At 31.7% G+C, this 23,719-nt stretch overlaps 1 protein-coding gene across 3 annotated transcripts; it reads right to left on the reverse strand.

Annotated features, from left to right (window-relative positions):
• Positions 1-5,041: 5,041 nt before the first annotated feature.
• On the reverse strand, positions 5,042-22,652 carry LOC132703088 (facilitated trehalose transporter Tret1-like). 3 transcript variants are annotated; one of them, XM_060672151.1, is made up of 3 exons: positions 22,549-22,652; positions 22,309-22,499; positions 5,045-7,016 (listed from the first exon to the last, which is right to left on the reverse strand). In XM_060672151.1, the coding sequence occupies exons 2-3, from the start codon at positions 22,376-22,378 to the stop codon at positions 5,641-5,643; spliced, it is 1,446 nt and encodes a 481-aa protein (XP_060528134.1). In that variant the 5' UTR covers positions 22,379-22,499; positions 22,549-22,652; the 3' UTR covers positions 5,045-5,640. The 3 variants fall into 3 exon arrangements, with proteins under 3 accessions (XP_060528135.1, XP_060528134.1, XP_060528133.1); XM_060672152.1 differs by lacking the exons at positions 22,309-22,499; positions 22,549-22,652 and adding an exon at positions 9,218-9,343 and having other exon boundaries at positions 5,042-7,016; XM_060672150.1 differs by having other exon boundaries at positions 22,309-22,601.
• Positions 22,653-23,719: the final 1,067 nt, after the last annotated feature.

Raw genomic sequence — 23,719 nt, forward strand, 5'->3', positions numbered from 1 at the left:
GTCTAGAGGCTGAAGAAGAAGAAGAAGAAGAATATGAATGCCCAGGATAAACCCACACTATGGAGTCATCAGCGCCATTAAAAGCAAAATGTTCTTTGTTAAATTAATGCAATAATATTGCATACAGAATCCGACAGTTCAAAGGGGTGGCCATTTTTAGTATCTTTGATATCTGCTTCTTTTGTGCCCGATTTTGTAAAGTGAATTGTGTCTACGTCTGTCGTGGATAAAGAGCTATCGCGAGTTCACTTGGGATAGCCCTAATTTGTGATGTATCAGTCTTCAGCGTGCTGACTTTTGGCTTATGGTTTATGGAAATTACCTGCAGATTGCAATAAAACTCGGGGCCGGTAGGTATTAAAGAACAGAATATTAGGAACGAACACTCAAAGTTTTGTTAACAACATATTTTTTGTTTATTTAGGTGGGTATAATATTATTAAATTACATTAAGAAACATACATACAGACAATTACAAATCCGTCTTCTGATCCAGCGGGTATTATGGTATGGTATATATTGAAGGTGTATTCGTTTGACACTTTTGCGTGAACCCATCCTTTGTATACAATGTTTAATTTCTTGAAGGTATTTAAATCTCTCAGTGAGTAATCTGTGTGATTCGATTACTACTTGCCTTTTGTCTATTTTGCGGTACGTAAATCCCATTTTACAAACAACAGGTGGCATGACTAATATTTATATTGGTTTCTTCTAGTTTCCTTTTCAGTTTAATCAAGGTAAGAACAACTTCGCTTTGATAAAGACAATTTGTTTTTCTTCTGATCGCTATTGTCTCTACGGTGAGTTTAAAAATCACTACGTTTATTTCTTTTCTTCATTTCTCCAATATCTCTTATTGGCAATATTTGGACAGGTTTCTTTTAAAGCTTCTTATATAATAAGTCCTCTACTGATTAAAGTTTAATTCACATTTTTTGCAACCTGTTTTGCATCAAGCGACAAATGATTTCGACGCGACTTGTTATATTCGCGTAAAATAATTTTTTCGAAACTCATGGTAAAAACGATTATTCGGCGATGGCACAAATGGTCAAAACTCAAGAAATATATCAGAAAGGAAGAAATATATCTGGTCCACCCCTGCCTTGTCACTCAGGAAATAACAAATTTTTTGTTAATGACTTTGCCCAAAACAATAGGTAATAACATCGTTAAAGTTTTATTGGGGAGGGTCAGTTGAAAGCCAACACGATGAAGATCTAGAAAGATTATAAAGATTATGCAGCTCGCCATTTATTTCTTTTTCTCCAGTATATAGTAAAAACAGAAAGATTGTAGTTATACACTCAAGACGGCAGATAAAGCCTTACATATTCGCTTGTTATATTGTAAATATATTGTTAATTATTCCACAATCTGTATCGGCTAGTCCAAATAATACTTTATTTCGCTTTCCGTATTAATATATTTTTTTAAAAACGCTCTCCCAAATTCGCAACATTTATTTGTTTTTTGGTATAACAGGAAATTTTTGCTTATGTAAATTATGTATTGAAGCACATTATCAGATCAGTTAACAATTATTTTAAAGTAAAAAAATAAAGACATATTATAGTTGTTGGTATACATTATAGCCAATAAAGCAATTAAAAAGCAGGGCAACCTGAATTTAAGATCATTTTTGACAAAATATTGTAAATTTAACTTTGTATAGTTAAAAAATTATAGGATTTTGTAAGAACGGGTTGAATTATAAAGCAATAGTTCTGGCTTTATTTAAAATAACATTAATGTTCATAATTATCATACAATAAAAAAAAATTCCGCCTCTTACTCATAGTATGTTATGTTATGCTATGTCTATGTTAAAAAACTTCCATTGTAAATTAGGAAACGGGATTTTTACTATTTAATATCTGTTATGAGAAAATTTACTAATCTATGCGTAGGGTGCATTAATTTCTTTTACTATAGTCGTGCTTTTTGTATGGCCATACAAACAAAACGCAGTGTAGAATAAACGTACTAGCCTACTTTTTACCCTATTTTAATTGCACCGTATTATTAAATGCTTGCATCTATATTTATTGATTTTTAATAATATTTCTAATTTTTCATTACATATTTTTTAATCATACCCTGCATCACAACTTGCCACCGAATAAATGTTACTTTTAAAAGATATTTCATAAAGGCCTGAAAACTTTTGTCTCGCGCATTCACCGAATTTGGGAATTAATAAATAACAATCGAATTTATTTTTGACACCATTTCCTAATAATTTTAAATTGTACACTCACAATCTTCTATCGATGTTTCTTGATCAAATATCCATTTGTTTCTGTTCAGTCAAAGTTTCTGCATTGTTTTTTGTCGCGGCAACCCAAATTTTTGAAAATTCGAGTTCTCCGCTTTTTTCTGAAACGCACATTATTTAACATACAGTTTTCACTCCCTATCTGTCCTTAGCCTTCTGATATCATTATTTTTTTTAAGCAAAAAAATTTCAGTTTAATTGTTATTCAATGAACCAAATAACTGCTTATTATTAGACATATGCGAGGTGTCCAGATCCTATAGCGTTATTTTTACTCTGTGTATGTGTCAAAAATCCTGCCTTGTTTCTGGTACCATCTTTCTTCCGTTCTTTTCTGTAGAAATCTGTATTCCTGTATTTTAAAAACAATTTTCGTCGGTTTGATCCTACACTGTATTTTGTTTGTATAAAAACACTGGTCTGCGATATGATTGTATTTTCACCATTATTCTTTGCTATTCTCCTTTTGTTTTTTCTCTGTTCTTCAATTCTACTTCCTTCTCTAATTAATCTAGTGATTAGATTTGCTATTGTTTTCCATGATTGGACTTGAATCTAAATAATAATTTTTTTAGTTTACTTATATGCAAAGACGAAGTTGTAATTAAAATTTTTGAGCCTCTAGGCCTTTGTTCAGTGTATTGTCCACATGTTTTGAACTGCTTGAATTCATTTTTTTGTTTGCTGTTTTAATAATTTTTTGTTGATACTAATAATTATTTCGTTCTGCATTTCTGCATTCTTTCGCATCTTTTTCAAACCGTTGTTATTTCTAATTCAGTTCTAATAGCAGCACACACTGCATTATGGCGTGCATTAAATACATCTTGTTCTTCTTCAGAAAAGGCGCTTGTCTAGAACTTGTTTTACACGTTGCCTATCTATCAATACAACAGAACTAAGATATTTTCTACCGACTTAGACATCTTTCCATACCGCACGTACTGAATTTGAAAATTATTAAATATCTATAAGGTATAGGGTGTTTCACGGTTTATAGTACCTTAGACGTTTGCGGCGAATGATATATTGGATTTTTCTGAAAATTTGTTTATTTTCGGCTCTATCGTCTCCCACGGATCCAAGCCACTTCGGACATTTCCGGGATATTACAACACGGGTTTAGGAGCACTCAGATGTTTTCGGTTATCTTACCACATGGTTTGAATTTTGACATTTTCCAGTTCTGACGGTCATGTCATTGAAAGTATTCGTGTTGTTTTGCAAAAATGTACCCAAATGTACTCGTTTTTTTAATTACTCGGTTCGCTCGTCCCAAATAAACTTGTGACGCAAATGCCGTTTGCCACGTTTGTTGCTTAATATACTACTAAGTACAAGAATACGTTTAAATGCTTTTTACAAAACTTCTGGATTCCTGCTGCGTCGGTTTTTGCTTAGTCGAAATTGCTGACGTTTCGCCAATCATCCTGTTGGCTTCTTCAGAGCTTGACTCAAACTGCCTCGTATTTTACTCTGTATCTGCTTATAAATTGTTTGAGGGGGTGGGGGGGCGCTAATGAGACCGTCTCGAATGACTGATTCCCAAATTGGTGACCTGAGTCGCGATTAAGATTGCTGGTTGTTTATAGATTTCTATTGACTCTCGGATTTTTCGTTGGTAGAAGAACTGATTACATGCAAGAATTTTAGTTTTATCAAATAAAATTTTATGCCCAGTTTCATAAGTGAGTTGGGCAAAAACTGATGAGTTTATTTGTCTTAGTCGTAAGGATCTTTCGTGTTCTTTGAGCCTAGTTCATATTTTTCGTCCAGTCTCTCCAATGTATTCATTGCCACATATGCATGGAATGCTGTACACTCCTGGCGTCTCAAATGGAATTTTGTCTGTGACAGACCGCAGATGTTGGGGGTTTTTGGACAAGTGGTAAATCTGGTTTTGACGTTATACTTCTTTAGAACTTTTGATATGTCTTCAGCGATGTTTTGAATGTAAGGAAGGACCACAGTGGCAAGTGTAGAATTGCTTTCGGACTCATTGCTATTGGAAGGTTGTGTGGAAGTCGCTTTGAAAAATTAATACTTTTTAATGTTGCGTTTAAGTTAACGATATTTTGAAAACTGTTGAATTTATATGAAACAGGAATTAGGATATAAATAAATATTATGATATAATATTATACGAAAAGTTCTCTTCTTCCTGGCTAGGCCGTTTGCATTTTTCATGGTTAATAAAAGTTTTTTTGTCTGAAATGTGCAATCGGGGGTTAATTACACGTAGTTCTCTCTGAGCCAGTTTTGCCTTCTTGTTTGGTTTAATAACTGTCCCCACATTTCATTCTTTTTCTCTTTTAGAATAAGGCAGTTTATATATGATAAATCGAGCATCGTTTTGTTAAATCTGTAACTGTCACTGTCACTTATAAACAAAGGTTTTTTTTTACAACTACAAGATATAAATTATAAATTCTACAATATTATTTTATTTTTGAATGCTGCTTTCACGTTGAAAGGGCATATAACTCAAATGCTATTGGAATTTGGTACATGGTATGTTATACAAAAAATGTGGAGAATATTTTAGGGGATTTTATTTAGCGTATAACATACAATAATAAATTTTAAATTAAGAAGTTAACGGGTAGGGGGGACATTTTAAATGGTCGCCCCATACATAAACAACCTTTTAGAAATAAAGTCTAAAAAGCTTTACAGAAGGCTTTGTAAAAATTTTACATAGCAAAAATCGATTGTACACTAATGAATTTTTATTTCAAGAATAAATTATCATGAACATTCAACAACTGCATGTATATAACATATAAATGAAAACATTTAAAGTAAAAAGTGCTAAAAACAGTAAAAGCTCGAAAAAATATTTTCCATATTACCGGAAGAAAAAATTTGCATACTTCCAAGCAATCGAAATATTATCCACAATTATGTAAATTTAGTAAGAAATATAGAAAATTTAATTTAGTTTCATATTGTTGTATGAATATGAGATTTCGTGGGGATAATGTGTTACTTAGTCTAGTATGGAATATTTTGATATAGTTTCTTTTTTCCACGTCCTACATCAAATAAGTTTTGTTATAGATAAGATGAAGATGAAAAAGGTGCAGTGCAATATCTGTCATTTAAAATTCAAAACTAAAAAGTTATAGTGTGCATTCTGCGAATTAAATCCGCGTGAGGCTGCAAATATTCCGACAAAAATTCCATAACATTTGCATGCGAATTGCAAATCCCGACATATTTACCGAAGCGAAAAATGTTTAAAACAACGCCAGTTTTGGTTTTATTATTTTATTATGCGGCAGTTATGATGTAAATAATACAAAACCAATACAAATAAATACCTATATAGTGCACTCATACACGCGGCTTTTCGAACGTTAGGGTTCAAATCCTTCGTTCTTGTACGCTTCCGAATTACTTTGAGCCGTCCCTTTGACACCCTTATCCTCGCCCTTCAAAATAAACTGAATTTCCTCCAGCGTTTTCCCTTTTGTTTCGGGAATAAAGGCGATCGTAAACGCGACAGTGCAAAAACACCAAACGGCGAATATATAAAACGGCACTTGGATTCCGAAGCGGTTTTTCAATTGATGATATATTTGAAGGGATATTACGGAAAAGCCGACGTAACAGGCGTCCGAGATAGTCATCCCCATCGCTTTTACTTTGGCAGGAAACAATTCGGCTGTCAACACAATCGGAACGAGGCCTATGCCGAATTTAAAGGCGGCCGCGTAACACATGACCGCCATCGCTGGCACCCAGCTCACGTGAAGAACGTCGACTCCGTTATTTTTCAATGTAAAGTACACCGCGACAACTCCCAAGCTGGTTCCGGCCAGAATTCCGGAGGTTACGAGTAAAACTCGTCTTCCGAAATTGTCGATTGCCAACGAAGCCGACATTGCCGCGCAAAACATGATGGCGGAGAAGATAATGGCCGCCGTCGATGACGAAATGTGCACGGCACCGGCTTCCTCGAGAATCGAGTGCATGTTCATCAGCATGACGCTTATGCTGCTCATGTGCTGCGAGCCGTTCAGCCACACCATTATTATCAGCGCTCGCCGATTGCTTTTGACCAAAACCAAGTCTTGCGGTCGTCCTTTTTCTTCTTTTTGCCGTTCCACAGCCGCCGCGATGTCTTTGATTTCGGCGTCGACGTCGCCGCAGGGACGCAGCCTTTCCAGCGATTTCTTAGCTTCTTCGGGTCTGTTCTTGTACAAGAGGTAATAAGGCGAATCTGGCATGAACGGAAACGACACCAGGGTAATCGTATTCAGGCAAACTCCGATAATACATGGAACGTAGATGGGAACGAATGGAGCCACGCAGTAGATCAACAAGACTCCAGTTAACATCATCAGGTAGATGATGCTTGACAGGAACCCCCTAATTTTTTGATCCGCCATTTCCGCTATATACATTGGAGCGGCGACGAAAGCTGTATCGCCGGCCATACCGGCGATGAACCTCGCGAAGTAGATATACTCCACGCTAGGCGCTAGTGCTATGATGATCCAGGCTACCAGAGTGGTGCTGGCCGAAGCTAGAAGGGAACCTTTGCGACCAATTTTGTCTACCAAGAACATGGTTAATGGTAAACCGCAACACGCGCCGAGCATTAGAATGGTTTCCAACCATTCCGCTTGATCTTTGGTGACGACGATGGGACTATCGACACTTAGGAGTTTCGGTATTACGGGGGCTGTCCATCCGTACTGCATGCCATCGGAGACACACGAAAGGGTACCTGAAAGTAAATTTATATATAAATTCCACTTGCTTTAATATATTATTTCATATTTTGGTGAATATAAATAATAATCGTCAGCATCGTTTGTTAAAGGTGGTTATTTCAATGTAATGTATATTTTACATTAATAATAGTAATAATCGACGTTATTCATAATAAGCGAAGTATAAATGTATAATTAATAAAAATATATACACATACATACACATACATTCAAACTTAACATTGGTAAACCAGACTAAACCACCTATTAGGCGTGTAAACTTATAAATACTCCAATTAAGATAAATAGTGCGCCAAAAAGAAAGTAAACATATTATTATGTACTGTTGCCAATGCAATAACTATAATAACAAATTTATGCCTAATAGAAACCAATATATAAATAAATTAAAAAAAGAAGAAAAAAATTATATATTATATATGTTATGAGTGTATATATTACAATAAACTATAAACTGTTTGGCAACTATGTGAATTGAGTGCACAAAATCCTGAAAAAGTGACGACCGTATATTGTAAATGCTTTTTACTTGGCATATCATCAGAAATATTATACATTTTAAAATTTAAATAAATAAAAATTAAAAAAAAAGTGAAATGGTATGTCGGTTAGGTGCCTGACTAAAAATCAGATTCTCCATCATAGCGTAGTTTGCAGACTTACTGACACCAAATGTCAATTGTTTTGTTTTAAAATATCCTTTCGATAACCCAATTGGGGAAAATGTTGGCAACTATGCGAATTGAGTGCAGTAAATTTTGCATATTATCGGAAAAATTTCGACTTTCAAACAGATTACGGTTAATTATATAGTTGATATGCTCCGTGAGTTAGTACTATCCTTGCAAAAAGTTATACGCCACATAACTAATAATAAATAAATTTTGAAAAGGGCTTTGAATTTTTCAACATTATGCTTGAATTTATTTTTAAAACGTTCTAAAGTAAGAAAAGAGCTTTTTGTTAAACCATGTACAAAACGACCCAAATGATAAGTCCTTGTTAAAACAAGTAACTGAGTTCATTAATTTTATGTATTATATGATTCGATCTTCTGCGGTTAAATATCAAACGACAGCAACTATTCTAATAAATTTTAATAATTCGAACCCATACAGCAAACCTGGTTTTAAAAAAATTTCCTTATTCACAAAAACTTTACTTTACTTTACTTCTCTATCCTAAATTAGACCAATGATATAATGATTGCCATATTTAGTTTGTAGGTCAAAGTGAAATAAATTAAATGAAAAGATATTTATGAATTTTGGGTTTTGCAGAAAAACTTAAGAAATTTGTTAGCCAAGTCATAAACACATAAAGGGATAATTTTGCGCTCCATGCTAAAATTTAAGTAAAATTAAAGAGAATTTAATTTAATTTTTAACAACCGACAAACAGAAATGTTAAAAATGTAATATTTCTGGGTCCATCGTGTTTATAGTGCGATAATAACTGCATTGTTTATTTTTGACCAAGAAGTGAAAAGTATTTTTCATACAACACACCAAATTGACTACCGTTTCAAATTTTTTGAAATTATTTAAAATTTTGCGATTTCTTATTAATATTCTGGAGATTCACTCAAAATAATTGTCAACTTTGCTACCAATGTATATGCATCTCATATTAATGAAATACTTACATAAATTTCTGAACATCAAAAACCATATGTCACACAATAGACAATAAAGAGTAATTATTAATCCATTATTTTGTTATAACACACTAGCAAAATTTATTAATTTATTTTTTCATTAATTTTTTCAGCATGTTTTAAGAAACGTTTCCCTTATTGCTGTAGTAAATATAAGTAGATAGAAAAGAATACTTTTTAAGTGGTTTTGGAGTTATTAGATTTGATTTGTTAATGCTGATCGAATTAATAAATAAATTATTTTCATACATAAGAAACAACTACCCACATAATGGTTAATTCAGGAACAACTATAAAAAAAAATGTAAATTTTGAATTTAAATTTTATCATTGGCAACTTTTATGATACAATCAAAGGTATCATTTCTTTAGGTATGTTAACCTGCTTCAGAAATAATAAAAACAAAACGAGTTCATGGGTTTTTCAGTTATATGTATATTAAATATCCTAGGAATTAGCGAAACGTTTTTTGCAACATCCCGTATAGCAAATAATTAACTAATTCGTTACACTGATTATATATATAGCACACTTACCGACACTGGTATATAAAATTTGTCTTTTTGTAGCCATCCCTTGTCCAGTCCCAATCACATTTTTCAATTTTTGTCATCAATACCTAATTCCGAACCGAACAACTTTATGTATGAATGCCAAACATTCTTAACTCTCAATTTTCGGTGACTGACCGATACATCAATCGCTTATTGTGATAAAAAATTCGCTTTATTTTTGTTCTAATTTTAGAAAACGGCGAGCAACCTGCATTATTATAGATGTAACTACTTACGAAAAGAAAATAAAAGAATCACATTTATTATTAATCGGTTTCGTCTGGGCTGGGTAATTTTTCGATTTTAAGAAATAATTTCTACTTAATTGTGAATGTGGCGCGCTATAGGGTGTACAGTTATCATTAAATATAAAAATAATTTCTGTGTTCTCAAACTATTTTGAAAAATGAATTAAATAAATAAATATTTAAATTATAGGACCTTAAAATTTATTTTGACATTTCAAAAAACTAGTTGTTTATATACAAGTCTACCAACTACTTACAGTCGAAGGTTACGGAATAGAAATACATATTTTTCTACAATATTGCGGATTTTATATTTGGGCACATCCAGACTAAATTAATGTCTAGCGATCGATCCATATGCACATACAATATTTTAGTCTAATCTAACCAATAATCAGCAAAAACTCTTCTTCAGAAGGAGTCTGTATAAGAAGATACAAGTGGTCGATTTAAAATATCAATTAAAATTGTAAAACCTAGAAATTTTTCGTGCAAACTTAAGACGTTTAATATCCTACTTTTTATATTGCGGGATTTGTAATAAAAAACTATAAGCTATCAAAAAGCGATTGATGCTTTTTGAAAGCACCAATCGCTTCTTCTGGTACAAAAATCGTTGCTCACGTAATTTATCCTTAATGTATGGGAATAAAAAGAAGTCATTAGGTGATCAGGACTATATGGTGGATGGCTCATCATCAAATAAATACTTTTAATGCTCAAAAAGTTCTTTGTTTGCACTGATCGCTGAGATCTAGCATTGATATCGTGGAGAGTGATTCGTCTTCGGCGGTTGGTTTTTCTAATTTTTTCGAAGACTTTCGGCAAACAAATGGTTGTGACCATTCAGAATTGACTGTTTTACTTTTGACCAAGGAAACAGTTGCAACGTGGCCAATTTTCCTGAAAAAACAGGCTACCATTTGTTTCGAGATGCTTCGCGCACGAACAACTTTTTTGGGCTTTGTCTCATTCTGAAAGACTCACACAGTCGACTGCTGCTTACTTTCAGGTTCATAAGCATAGATTCATGATTCATCACCTGTCACGATATCATAGACATTTTTTTAGCATTTCCTTAGACCAACCAACAGCTGAGCTGATGTCAAATTGTGTGGAATCCAACGCGAACAAATTTTTTTAGCTTCCAAATGTTCATGCAAAATTGTATGTATGCTGATCCAACTAATGCCCAAAGATACCACTTTCTCATAGTAAGTCACATGACGATCCTGCATCAATGTTTTCTTGGACAACCACCGATTTTGGACGACCATCACGAAATTCAACCTTAATAAAACTACGACCGCGACTGATGGTGCTTTAACTTAAAAAGTCGAATTAAGTTCATCGATGCATTTTTGTTGAGTTAGTCCACATCTAAAGTTGTACAAAATTATTGCACGAAAATGCTCCCGAATAAGTTCTATTTTTAACCGTCACAATTTTTTTAATTTATCGCAAAAAAACAAACAACACTCTTTCGCCAAAACCTAACTGAGTAAACCTAACCTCAAAATGTCAAACTTCCCTATGAAAACGTTAGTCGCTAAATGACAGGACTAGTTTAAAAAAATCCCGAAATATAAAACCCTCGTGGAACTATCAAATATAGTTTCGAAATCTCTTTGTTGTGACAGACAGCTGTTCAGCATTATGCATTACGCATTCTACAAAGCTGCTACGCATTTTTGTATTTTAAGGGCTTCTTGTCCTAGAAGGATGCATTATATTTCTATTATGTTCCTGGGGGCCACTATAGAACTTTGGCAAAATAGATATGTTATTGTAAATCCACCTTGTCACTTTTCGCCGAACTTGAAAGTTTGGGAAAATTTTGGTAAATTTAAAAATTTGTATTAGTTTTGCGTTTACGGCTAACATTATACTAACAAAAACGGAAATGTTCAAGATCTTTTAAATTTTTTGCCAATAAACGACACACCCTATATATAATTCAAAAACTGTTCAAAGTGGAGGTCATAGCCCTGGATATGCCCGTGTTTCTCGGTACATGATTTTTTCTAATATATTTAAACGGTTTTCGAGAAAATACAGGTTTTTTTAAACCATGCAGTACCTTGCAATAGTAAATGACGTCATTGGGTGTAGACTGAGCGTGAGAAATAGTGATTTTCATACGGATTTTTTCAAATATCTTGAGCAGCATATGTGACGAAAACCGTAAATAAAAAAACTGTAGCTCTTGATGCGACCTACAATAACAGCTAAACCAATTAGCTATATTTTTTAACAATTTTGATTTACCGATAATAATTCACTCTGAACAATTTTCAGGATCCTTCAGATTTTTTAATTTAATTATTGAAAAACCCCGTATATAATGAAACAATGCCCAAGATAAAAGTTATAGTACCGAATCTTCCGCGTCTCCTGATTAAAGAATTTTGCAGATGAATTTATTATTTTTCGAGAAAACATTTTATTTCTGGAAGCTAAACTAACCAAAAAAGTTTTTTAAAAAATACTTCGCGACCTTTGATTCCGCCCAGCTTTCAAAGTTTAAATGCGGGTATGGACTTCTAATTCCCTGCCAAATCTGAAGCCGACAGCTGCAAATTCACTTGTTACATTTCTTATTATAGCACGGAATATCTTGAACACCCCGTAAAATAGGTAAAAATCATAAATAGAAGAGTTTTAGTTATCTATACGGGCTATATCGTCATGTAAAAGAAACTACCAACTTAAAAGTAGTCTTTTAGTTGTGATCAATTTTTATTTAAAAAGGATCTCATTTTTCAGTTTTTTGCGAATACCCTGTATCCTGTACAATTTTGAAAAAGCGTTAAGAATAAACAGTTGAATCCTCTGGATCTTTTCGTTTAAGAATTTTTTCAATAGCATAAACGATTTTCGAAAAATGACTTTTGTGTTGAACCTTTGCAAACGCAATTTTCAATTTTTTTTGAAAATGCTTCTCAATACCCAGCCGCGATTTCCCTCCAGTTTCAATAGGTTTCGTTAATAAATAAAGCCGAGATATGTTTCGTTCCCTAGCGCGCATACGTTCGCAAAATTCAGTTTTATCGATTTTTCGAAATAAACTAGTGTAGTGGAGTGTTACAAATAATAAGAAATTGGAATAAGAATAGGGCAAAGGAAAATATAATTTATAGCCAGATTTTTTATAAATTCGAACAGTGTGCGTCGCACGTGGGTTTTTGGATATATATATTTACATACCGGTTTTGGATTCCCAAGATTTGGAAATAAATAAAGTAATATAATTAAAATGTTAACATCCTTAACTTGACATTGACCGTGAACCAGACTCACTTTATTACAAGGATATGGATGACGTTGGTTAGTGCGAAAGTTCGTTACTCGTCTTGCTTTATTCTTTTAGATTTTAATTAGGACAATATTGCCCCTTTCATCTGACAACGAGAGCAACGAGTAATTAAATATTTTATTTGCGACAGTTTCGCCTTTTGTTTCCTGAAAATAATTATTTTTAGCAATTTATTTGGTGGGTGCTTAAATCGCCACCTGTTTCGATAAGCATTAGTGATCTTCCACAACAGCTCTCAATGTGGCCGTAGAAGTGGTAGAAATTGTATTTATACAAGGTATTTCGAAAAATATGCTCCAACGCTCGGCTGGAGATTCGCCACGAAAAAAGGAAATAAAAGTTCAGATAAAAAAACATATTTATATTAAAATGCCTAATTATACACCGATCTAGCGAGCCACTTCGGGCATTTCCGGGATTTTAACGCACGAGTTTGGGAGCAATCGGATGTTTTCGGAGCTATTTTCCACGCCTTGAATTTTGACTTTTGTCAATTCTGACGGTCATTTCAGTGAATGTATTTGGGTTGTTTTGTGAAAATTTACCCAAAAACTAGCCGTCGCGGAAAAAGTATAATATGCAACATGTTCAGCAAACTTTTAAGTCACCCGTATATTAAACACTGGCTCCGCTGCGCTCTGCTAGTGTCAAATGCCGTTTACCGCTTTTGTTGCATAATATATTATTTATCTGATTTTTTTTAAATTTGATAACGTCATTTATCACAATTGGTTGGCCAAGATGACGGCAAAACATGGCAGACAAGATAAAACAATCGACGATTGCAAAAATGGACTGCCGTTTGACAACTTTTTGTAAATACAATAAATCTTGCCCGGTAGCGAAGTTAATAACACCAACTTATTTAAATTGGTTTAAATTCTAAGCATGAAACAATTTTTTTCTTCTCCCTTCTGTAATTGTACACCGACCTAGCGTGCGGGGAGCATCACTTTACCACGTGAGATTTTATCGCACGGTTTGAATTGTGAAGTTTGTCAATTAAGACAGTCACGTCAGTGAATGTATTCGCGTTGTTTTGCGAAAATGTACGCAAAAACAAACTGTCGTAGAAAACTTATAGTATGCAACACGTTTGGTAAACTTTTTAAGTCACTCGTTTATTGAACACTGCCGTTTACTACTTTTGTCGCATAAAATACTATCATCAAAAACATTTTGGTGTATTCTGGAAATAAAGCTAATAACAGATTTGGTTAAATAAAAATTCTCTATTTTGTATATTTTTATCTAAATGCTGAATACATTAAGCATATTCTTAATTTGAATGGTTTACTGGTAGTATTTTTCACCTTTGCTAATTTTCTTTGTATGAAAATAATGAAAATAAAAAAAACACTAACTACTACTAGAAATTCATCTCCATACTTACAGGAAGTCAAAATAATGACATTTCTGAAGTTTATAATGTTTTTTCTTGACGTCACGCTGTTAACGTCAATATACCTTTTTTAATTTTCTTTTAAAAATCAACAACGACCGCTAAAATAAATCCCCTTTTATAAGAGCTTCTACGAAAAACCCGATAGATATATTTAGAGCTGCAAATATTTTGACAGGTGGAACCTACAGGATTTTGTAACTAGAAAAGTTTCTACGGAAGCTCTAGAAACACGGTTTATTGAGTTTTCTATATAGCACACCCTGTATATTCCTTTTATTTTTTTAGTTTTAGGGAAGAAATTAATCCAATTTTGTTCAAGTTTCCCTATTACCTTCTTTGAAATAAAATTGAATAATCTTGGTTTTTACGTAATATTGAAACATTTTAAATAAAGCTTCGCGCATAGACACACTTAGTTAAACCTCATTTTCATTTAATTTTACTCTCTTTCCAACTATATGGCCATTTTTCGGAGTCAATAATCAAACAATCAAGAAAGAAGATTCCTCTCTATAGACAGGATGACCATTTAACGGGGCCTAATTTATTTGATTTCTTTATACTATCATAATTAACTAAATTAAAATTAAAATGAGAATTTAAGAAGTTTTTTTCTGTCTATGTGCAAATTTTTCTTCTAAATTATGCCTTGTTGTACTCTGTAAAAATCATTAAAATAATTTTTATTTCGAAAACGAACAGATAGGTATAGGAAAACTTGAAAAAAGATTTTTATTTTATTTATTCATTTATTTATTAACAAATATTTCCTACAGAGAGACGCAGCAGCCCAACAAAAGAAAAAACGCTAAATATCACAATAATAATATAGTAAGGTATATAGTAAGGAGACTGAGACTAGTTTAAATTATTCCTTATAAACAAATCTAAATTAAGAATTTTTTTAATTCCAAATTGGAAGTTCAAAGCACATAAACCAAGATCCGGAAATTAGTACTTATTACTCTGTTATAGGGTTAGGAGAGTGGTTTAAAAAATATCAACACACAGAAGAAATATTAGTAGATAAAGCAAGGAAGGGTCTTTCATGCCATTTTAGATGGGACATACGGCGCGTTTTAAAAATTAGATTTAGAATTGGAAAATAAAGGAATACACACCTCGTGAAATTTAAAAAACTCAATAAACGGTGTTTCTATACCTCGCACACAAAATCTTATTTTTAAAGCGCGTTGTGTTTCATTTAAAATATACTAAGATTTCTTCAAGGTTCCAAATTGCTTAAAAATCTGAAAAACATTTTTTCTTATAAGGGCAACACATACGTATAGGAAAACCTCAACGAAACCTATTTTGTTTCTTGAGTAGAATCTTAAAATGAAATGATTTACAGGGGGCGGCATTTAAACTATCCAAGATATATATGAAAATATATATAGTTGAAAATATTTCTTATATCAGCCTGCATAATTTGAAGTAAATCCACTGATTCATTCATCACATACTCCTAAAAAGCCATCCACTGTGTGCCACTCTGTATGTGACATATGTTTACAACTTTCCGACGAATCAAAAATGTCTTAGTAAATATGGAGTTCAATGAAAATACTCAGGGGAGGTGTCATGGGAGTTAGTTAATTAAAATTTCCTTGCAGGCAAATGTAAAAATGATCTATAGTATTAACATTTGAACCAGATCTGAAATTGCTCCGGGACTAAATGGCGAAATAATATAATAATAATAACATCTCTGCAGCAGATAATTTCATAGTGTTCGAAGAAACAACAGAAATAACAACGCAAATGTATGCGTTAAGCAACTACCCACATATTGCCTATCAATTCATGAATAATAAATTTGTTCTTATTGAAATTGGGATTGAATCATCAGATCATCAGTTTTTATTCCCTTCACTTGAGATACAATAAATTAGAGGAGCGCATTGAATGTGTATATACTTATTAATTGCACATATGTTAATACTTTGTTATTTAAATGAACCAGCCTGGTTGAATTTTATCTCGCAATGAAAAGAAATAATATTCTTCGATTAATATTTCCATTTTATTTGGTACTGCTATTTTATCGTTTTGTTTATGAAAATCTTGAATTTGTGAGATTTTTCATTGAAGTTTTTGTTTTCCAATCTCAGAGTAAAAGTGTGCTTAATTTAAGACAAATGAAATATTACCAAAAACTAAACGTATACAAAAAATATTATTATTATCTATGAAAAATACGATAACAATGTGACATCATGATAGAACAGTAAAAAATATTTAAATTCACCACAGATAGGAGACTCAAACCCTATGATAACGTAATATCAAAGTTAGGATAATATGCAATGCCAATAAAAATTGGTGTATTATTAAATCGTTAAAAAAAGTTTTATCGTTAAAGGGAAAAAAGATAAGCAGAGCAATATTGGCTAGTAGAACATTCATATTATGAAATATACACATTTGTAGAACGTATAGAAACCTAATGCCACACAAAAGATATATTTTCAAATTATGGACTGAAGTTTAGCATCTACACCTATAAAACTTGAAAAACCACAATTTGAGAGTTGTTAAATATTTTTGAATACCTAATATTCAATTAATAAATTTGTATAGGGACACTATACTACATACACATGAGGAAATAATTTGGCCTGTAATTCAAGTTTTTAGTTATTTATACACTCACTTATTAAAGTTGTAGTCATGTAATTTTTCTAATTAACATTAAAAATTAAATTAATTATTTTTTTAAATTAAAATCGTTGCTTACAGAGAAATTAAAAAACGGCAGTATGTTATTATCAAAACTGTACAAGATAATTAAAAAATTAATCGTTGGCGTGCTGCATTTCGGAAATCAAATGTCGTTTTCATATCGTACCCTTGCTTTAAAAGTGACACATCTCAAAAATTGCGATTTTGAGCCAATACTATCAGTGTATAGCGTGCTCAACAAAAACACATTAAATTAACTTTACAGGTTGTCCGCTAGATGCCGCAAGTGTAATTTTTAAAGCTCGAAACGCACGCAAACGGTTTGTTAAAAAGGGCCCTATTATTAATTATATTTCTGATCTTGCAAGAATATTTTTGTCGTTTTTCATGATAAACAGTGAAAAACGATTTAACATTATTTAGAGTTACCATCGTTTTGATGAAACTTTTACAATATATATATAAGTATTCTAGAAGAAAAGGTAAGTACAAAATGTTCATTTTAAGTTATGCCACGTCAGATGATTTTTTTTCATTGTCAAATTGGACAAAATTTTTATCAAATGATTTTTTCGTAAATCGTTAAATAAACAAAAAGGCTTTTGTCAGTGACGCACAAAAGGATTTAAAATACTTATGTATTTTGCAACTCGTAAAATTAAAGAAATCGCCACACAGCTTTTGTGGCATATTTACCGAATTAGTGCAGAATCATGTTTAAGGTCAAAATTTTAGGTATTTTAACGCTAAGAGTTTGTTCTCAGGCATTTAAAACCCCAGCAGTCCTCAAGTCATATAGGCGAAATATTAAAAATGACTACAGACAAATTTAAAGCAAATACGATTTTATTGGATATTACCAACATTAACAACGATCAAGATAATATCTACCACGAGAATTTAGCACCTTCTGACATTTTGCAAGTTTCTGATTAAATGTCCGAGGCAGAAAACCCTATTAAATCATGTCCCAATGAAAAGCCTTGACTCTTGCTGTTTGTAATCCTAAAAAATCTTATAAGAATTGTTTTAATCGAAATGTCTTCAAATATTTTTTTTCCGTTTTTTAGTTATTTTATGCTCTTTCAAATATTTATATTTTTTAAGTTTAAAATATGTTAGATGGTTGATGTTTGCGTTCTGTGTGTAACTTTGATTTAATTGTGTGTGTTGTATTATATTAATTGCTGTTTAAATAACAAATCATCTATCGTAACCCTACAAAATTTACAAGAATTTGTTTTTTTCAGCACTAAATATTAAACGTTTTCTACAAAATATTCTTGTTAGTCTTTTAAATTATTTGATTTCAACTTTTTCCACAACAACGGGGTAATCTTTTAATGACACATTTGTATAAAAAAATATGACACGGTGCAAAAATATCATAATTTAAAAAAAAATCTCCAAAAATATCACAATTGAAAATATTTTTTTTAGCCATTTTTTTTTCGTTAAAAGAAATGTTTATTTTTAGACTTTAAATAAAAACTCCAGATAATTGGTCTTATTTATTTATATTGGAAAAAAACTTATGCTTATTTCGTCTTTAAAATTTTTATACAACTGCATGTTTCTTAAAAAAACAGTCTTACTTGTTCTGGGAAATTCATTTTTTTTCATTATTTTATTAATTCATTAATAAATGCAATTCATTACTTTGAGATATCACTGTTTAATGATATAATAGCCCATTTTTAATTTTTAGATAACTTCTGAAGCTTCTATGATTAGAATTTTAATAATTCAAGATTCTTTTTAATTTTAAAAATTTCACTTCTGGTTATGCAGAAGATATTGAAAATAGAAAATCCGGCACGTTATTTTATTTTACCAATTAGATTATTTTTATTATTATTTTATACTTTTGTTGTTTAAAGGTTTTCCTATTATTTTACTTTTTTAAATATTTACAGAAAAGGAAAAAGTAACTATACTTGGATTTAATTTAATTAAATTTATCTTATTATTTTATTATAAACAATTTGTGCGATAAAATATTTTTTCTACTCCCGTCTGTAAAATACCTAATTACCCACCGATCTAGTGTACGGGAAGCGTCACTTTACCACGTCAGTTTCGTTTCCCATGAATCCGAGCCACGTCGGACATTCCGGGATTTTACCGCACGGATTTGGGAGCATTCGGATATTTTCGGAAATATTTCCCACGCTTTGCATTTTGACGTTTGTCAATTCTGACGGTTATGTCAGTGAATGTATTCGTGTTGTTTTGCGAAAATGTACCCAAAAACTAACGGTCGTAGAAAAAGTATAGTATACAAGACGTTCGGTAAACTTTTTAACTCGTTTATTAAAAACTCGTGAGTCAAATGCCGTTTACCGCACTTGTTGCATAATATACTATTATCAATTATATTGCCGTGAGTAAACATGAGTCAATATAATAAAGACAATATTTAAAGTTAAACTCAAATTAGGTTTTGTTAAAATTAAAAGTAAATTATCTAGTAAATATTATATCATTCCATAGGAGTTTACTTCTGAAAACTTGCAAAAAACTCTATAAGCACCAATTTTACAGTTCTCGAAATATGATGTATGTTTTATACATAACACCGATATTAAAAAATTGAATCGTTTTAAATTAGTCTTCTTTTGAAGAACTAACATAAACATATTTTAACAAATTTACATATTTTTTGGAGGGACTTGACGTATTGTATATAATATACAGGATGTTAACCGTTTTTTTTTTCGGACACCTTGTATAATTAATTTCTGTTAACTGGAAGTATTTTAAGAAACCTGATAATCTTTGGAATATAATATTTCATGTCATTATTCACATAATAGTAACGCATTTAAATTGCGTATTTTACGTCATTTTTAGAAAATGCGCACTTTCGAGGAGGAACATAATATGAATAAGATATTAATGTCGTAATCTCCTTGCTCGCAATTGGAAACCAGATTCGCTGATGCGAATAACAACAAATTTTAAAAATAGACAAAAATATACCTTGACACCTTGTATTTCGAAAACTTTTAGACAACCCCGGAAGTTTTCATGATCCGGTAATGCATTAAGTATTTTAAACAGGAAAACAGACCATATTTGAATAATTTGATATGACAAAGTTATTACAAAGAAATAATTTCATTTACCTGTCCAAGTTTGGCGCGAATCTAGCCTTTGACAACTCTGAACCAGAGACAAATGTAGGATACTAGTTTAATCCTATAAAAATTTTATCTAGAGAAATTACTATAATTATATCTGGGGAAATAAGTAAAAAAAAAAACAAATTATATACATTTAAGTAACTTTTGGATTAAAACATTGCAGGAGAATTAATTGACTTTATAACATTTTGGACTCAGTGATTTGTAGGTATCATATTAGTTAGTTTTGGTTAGTTTTATTTTATTTATACCTGTTAGTCGAGATTTAAAAGATATTTTTTATATTTTATTTTAAATTTATGTAATGGCATGCCGAGAAACTGGTTAAGAATTAAGTTGAAATCTTTACGGTGTTGTATGAAAATAAGCGCTATGGTGTTATGATGTGGCAGAGTTAATTTGGCATTATTTTTAATTTTAATATTGCGGACAGTGTTACGAAATATCAAACGATTTTTTATGAAAACTGACGAATTTGGATTGTTTATTACATTAAACAAAAATGTCGAGCAATGCAAGATTCTGCGCTCATTCATTTTGAGCCATTTGTGATACATGATCAAATTTTTTTCAAACCATACATACACCTAATATATGCATTCTGTACTATATGAACACTTCTTACTTTCCTGATCCAAACAAAAACCACAGACAAAGTCATAATAATTGATATTAGAGATGACCAGGGATTGACACAAACTTCGTTTCAGTTGTTTATTTAAAATATATCTATTATTATATAAAACTTTCATGGAGGCCAAGGATTTTGTAAATATTTTTTAGGTATTCTTTGAATCTAAGTTTGCTGTCTAAGATAGCTCCAAGATTCTTGGCACAATCTTTAAAAAATAATTTTGAGTTCCTGACTATATTTAATTTGTTCTTTACGAAGTTAACATTCTTATCATTGCCATTTACTTGGATCAGTTGCAAGAGACATCTGATTTAAAGTATTGAGGTCATCATTAACGTATATCATCCGCAAAGATTTCAAAATATCAGAAGTATAAATAAGGAAGAGCAGCAGCAACACCTAAAATTGATCCCTCAGGAACTCTGGCTAGAATTTCTACTTTCTCTGAGTATTTATCATTTGAAAAAATTGATTGAAATCTATAAGTTAAGCATGAATCGAGAAGATCAAAAGATTCTGCATTGAAACCGTAATATTGTGGTTTAGCCAGCCACAGCTCGTGATTAATTGCATGGAAAACCTTCAAACAATCTAAAAGCACTAAAACATAATTTTATTTTTATTTTATTTTCACACACTTTGAGAATGTTATCCTTTATAATAGTTAAAGCTATTGACGTACCAAACCCTTTACGAAAACCACAATGAGTATTGAGAATAATATTGTTTTTTATAGAAAAATCGTAAAGTTGTCCATAGAGAATTTTTTCGAATATCTTCGACAAAGCAGGTACTTATGATATGAATGACATTAAAATTTTGATTTGATGTTTTAGATAGCGTTAACAAAGGATAATTTTTTCAAACACTATTTCGATATTATACCCGCAAATTTGACCGTTCTCAAAATATAGAGTCGGTTTTTTTACAACTCAATATTCATAGTAAAATGGTTACCAACTAGTCTTTTCTTGTAACAAACTGTATCTTCTTAATTTTAATTAGCATTAGGCGTAAAAAATCAGTAAAAAACGGGACACCGTGTATTATTCGATATTATACGTAATTTTTTCTTCGAATTATGTAGTCTGATTTCTTTATCACAACTGAATATTCAAAAACAAAGTGGCTCTAACAAACTGTGTAGCCTTTATATCAATTAGTGTTGGCTATACAAAATCGCTAAGGTATTCTGTTAAACCACTATAATAGAATGTTAATTTAACCTGACATGTTAAGTTCAACTTGATAAAATTTGCATAGTTTGAAGATAAAAGTAATAAAATAATAATAAAAAAAAATAACATTCTGAAAAAGGTTATGTGGTATTTTTAGTAATTGCAGAATATTGAGGGAACTTGAAAATATGTAAAGGGTTCGATTTAATTACTGCTTTATTCTTTGGGTATTTTTATAGAAACCATAAATATTTGGTTTTGTATTTGTTGGGAACTTTTGTTCTGTAAATAGCAGCGACATATTTTATTTATTATATTTATTTCAGTCATGTTAATCTCAAGAAATACGAGCTTTCAAGAAAGTAATGTCGCAATTGGAAAGCAGCAACGTTTTTTTTTTTTTCGAAATTATCGAACATGAAAAATGGAGAGGATAATAATTTCTAATTATAGAAACGAACCTGAAACGGCGGCCACTAATTGAGGAAACGTCCCGCGGAATTTATCCGTCACACTACCAGGAAGCAGCATTTTGGTCCGATTTCTTCTTTCTCTTAAGTATCAACGCGAGAACACATTCTCGATTTCTGGTGGCACCACGTCGTAGCCAAAGTCAATTTCGCACTGAAGGTAACACTTGACCTTCGCGGGCCTGAAAAAACTCGTATCGCAGAGGTAAGAATGTAACAGGAGATGCTTACGGGGAGCATAAACTTGTGGCCGTTGGGCCTCTCTGATGTCAAGTGATCCGTACGCAAGATGATAATCTTGTAAGTCAACTGCAGTGTGGTGGCGAATGGTACTCTGTTATAGACCGGTCGGAATGAGTTTTCTATTGGAGCCAAGTGCGAAATCAAAACCTTAAATTATAACGATATAACGATAATGCAAAATTTTCTGGTTTTGGTCATTTATATAGAAAACTCCGGATTACGGATAGGAAATTATTGGTCGACAATGCAAATCTCTCTATTTGTGGTCATTGGTATTGACGTCCGCTTTACGGATTTACTGTCGAGGCATTATATAAATTGGGAACTTATATTCTAAAAATATTCACGAAAATCTACATCTACTCAAAATCAATTTAAATCCTGGAATCGAATGTCTTCTTAGTAGCGTTTGTTACTGAGTTATGTATTTTATTGCACTGGAGTTAAACCAATAATCTATATATAATTATCCTATATTTAAAATTATATTAAGGCAAAAAAGAGACCAAAAATACAATGCTATAGAACCCATGTGGAGAAAACACAATGGGCTTATAATAATAATATTAATAATACGTTTATTTTAGACACAAACAATTTGTATAGCAATAGTCAAATAGAAACGCATACAATGAGATAGATAGAAAATAAAAAAAACAATTACTTAGCACATAATAAAAAGCTAATTTAAAAATAACTTTTTTCTACTAGCTTCTGCAAAATATCTAATTATACGCCTATCTAGTGTTATTTTACTACATCAGTTCCGTTTCCCACGCAGCAATCGGATGTTTTCGGATCTATTTCCCACGCCTTTAATTTTGACGTTTGTCAATTCTGACGGTCATATCAGTGAATGTATTCGTATTGTTTTTCGAAAATGTACCCAAAAACTAACGGTCGTAGACAAAGTATAGTAGGCAACACTTTGCATAATATACTAATTTGAAACTCTTATATACCGTGTTCAAATACAAAGTTTGCATAGGCCGGATAACGTATTTATTAAATTTATTTCTACTAAATTGAGAACTCGGTACCCCAGCCATTTAACGAATATGTTTTTCTGTGCCAAAAATAGTTCTGCCCATAGCGTAGACTTCCTAGTATTATTCAAATTATTGCAATAATTGTGACTCCGTTAGTATAGTTTGTAAAT

The sequence above is a fragment of the Cylas formicarius genome, unplaced genomic scaffold (genome assembly GCF_029955315.1).
Source record: "Cylas formicarius isolate icCylForm1 unplaced genomic scaffold, icCylForm1.1 PGA_scaffold_6__28_contigs__length_40554024, whole genome shotgun sequence".
Taxonomy (NCBI): Eukaryota; Metazoa; Arthropoda; class Insecta; order Coleoptera; family Brentidae; genus Cylas; species Cylas formicarius.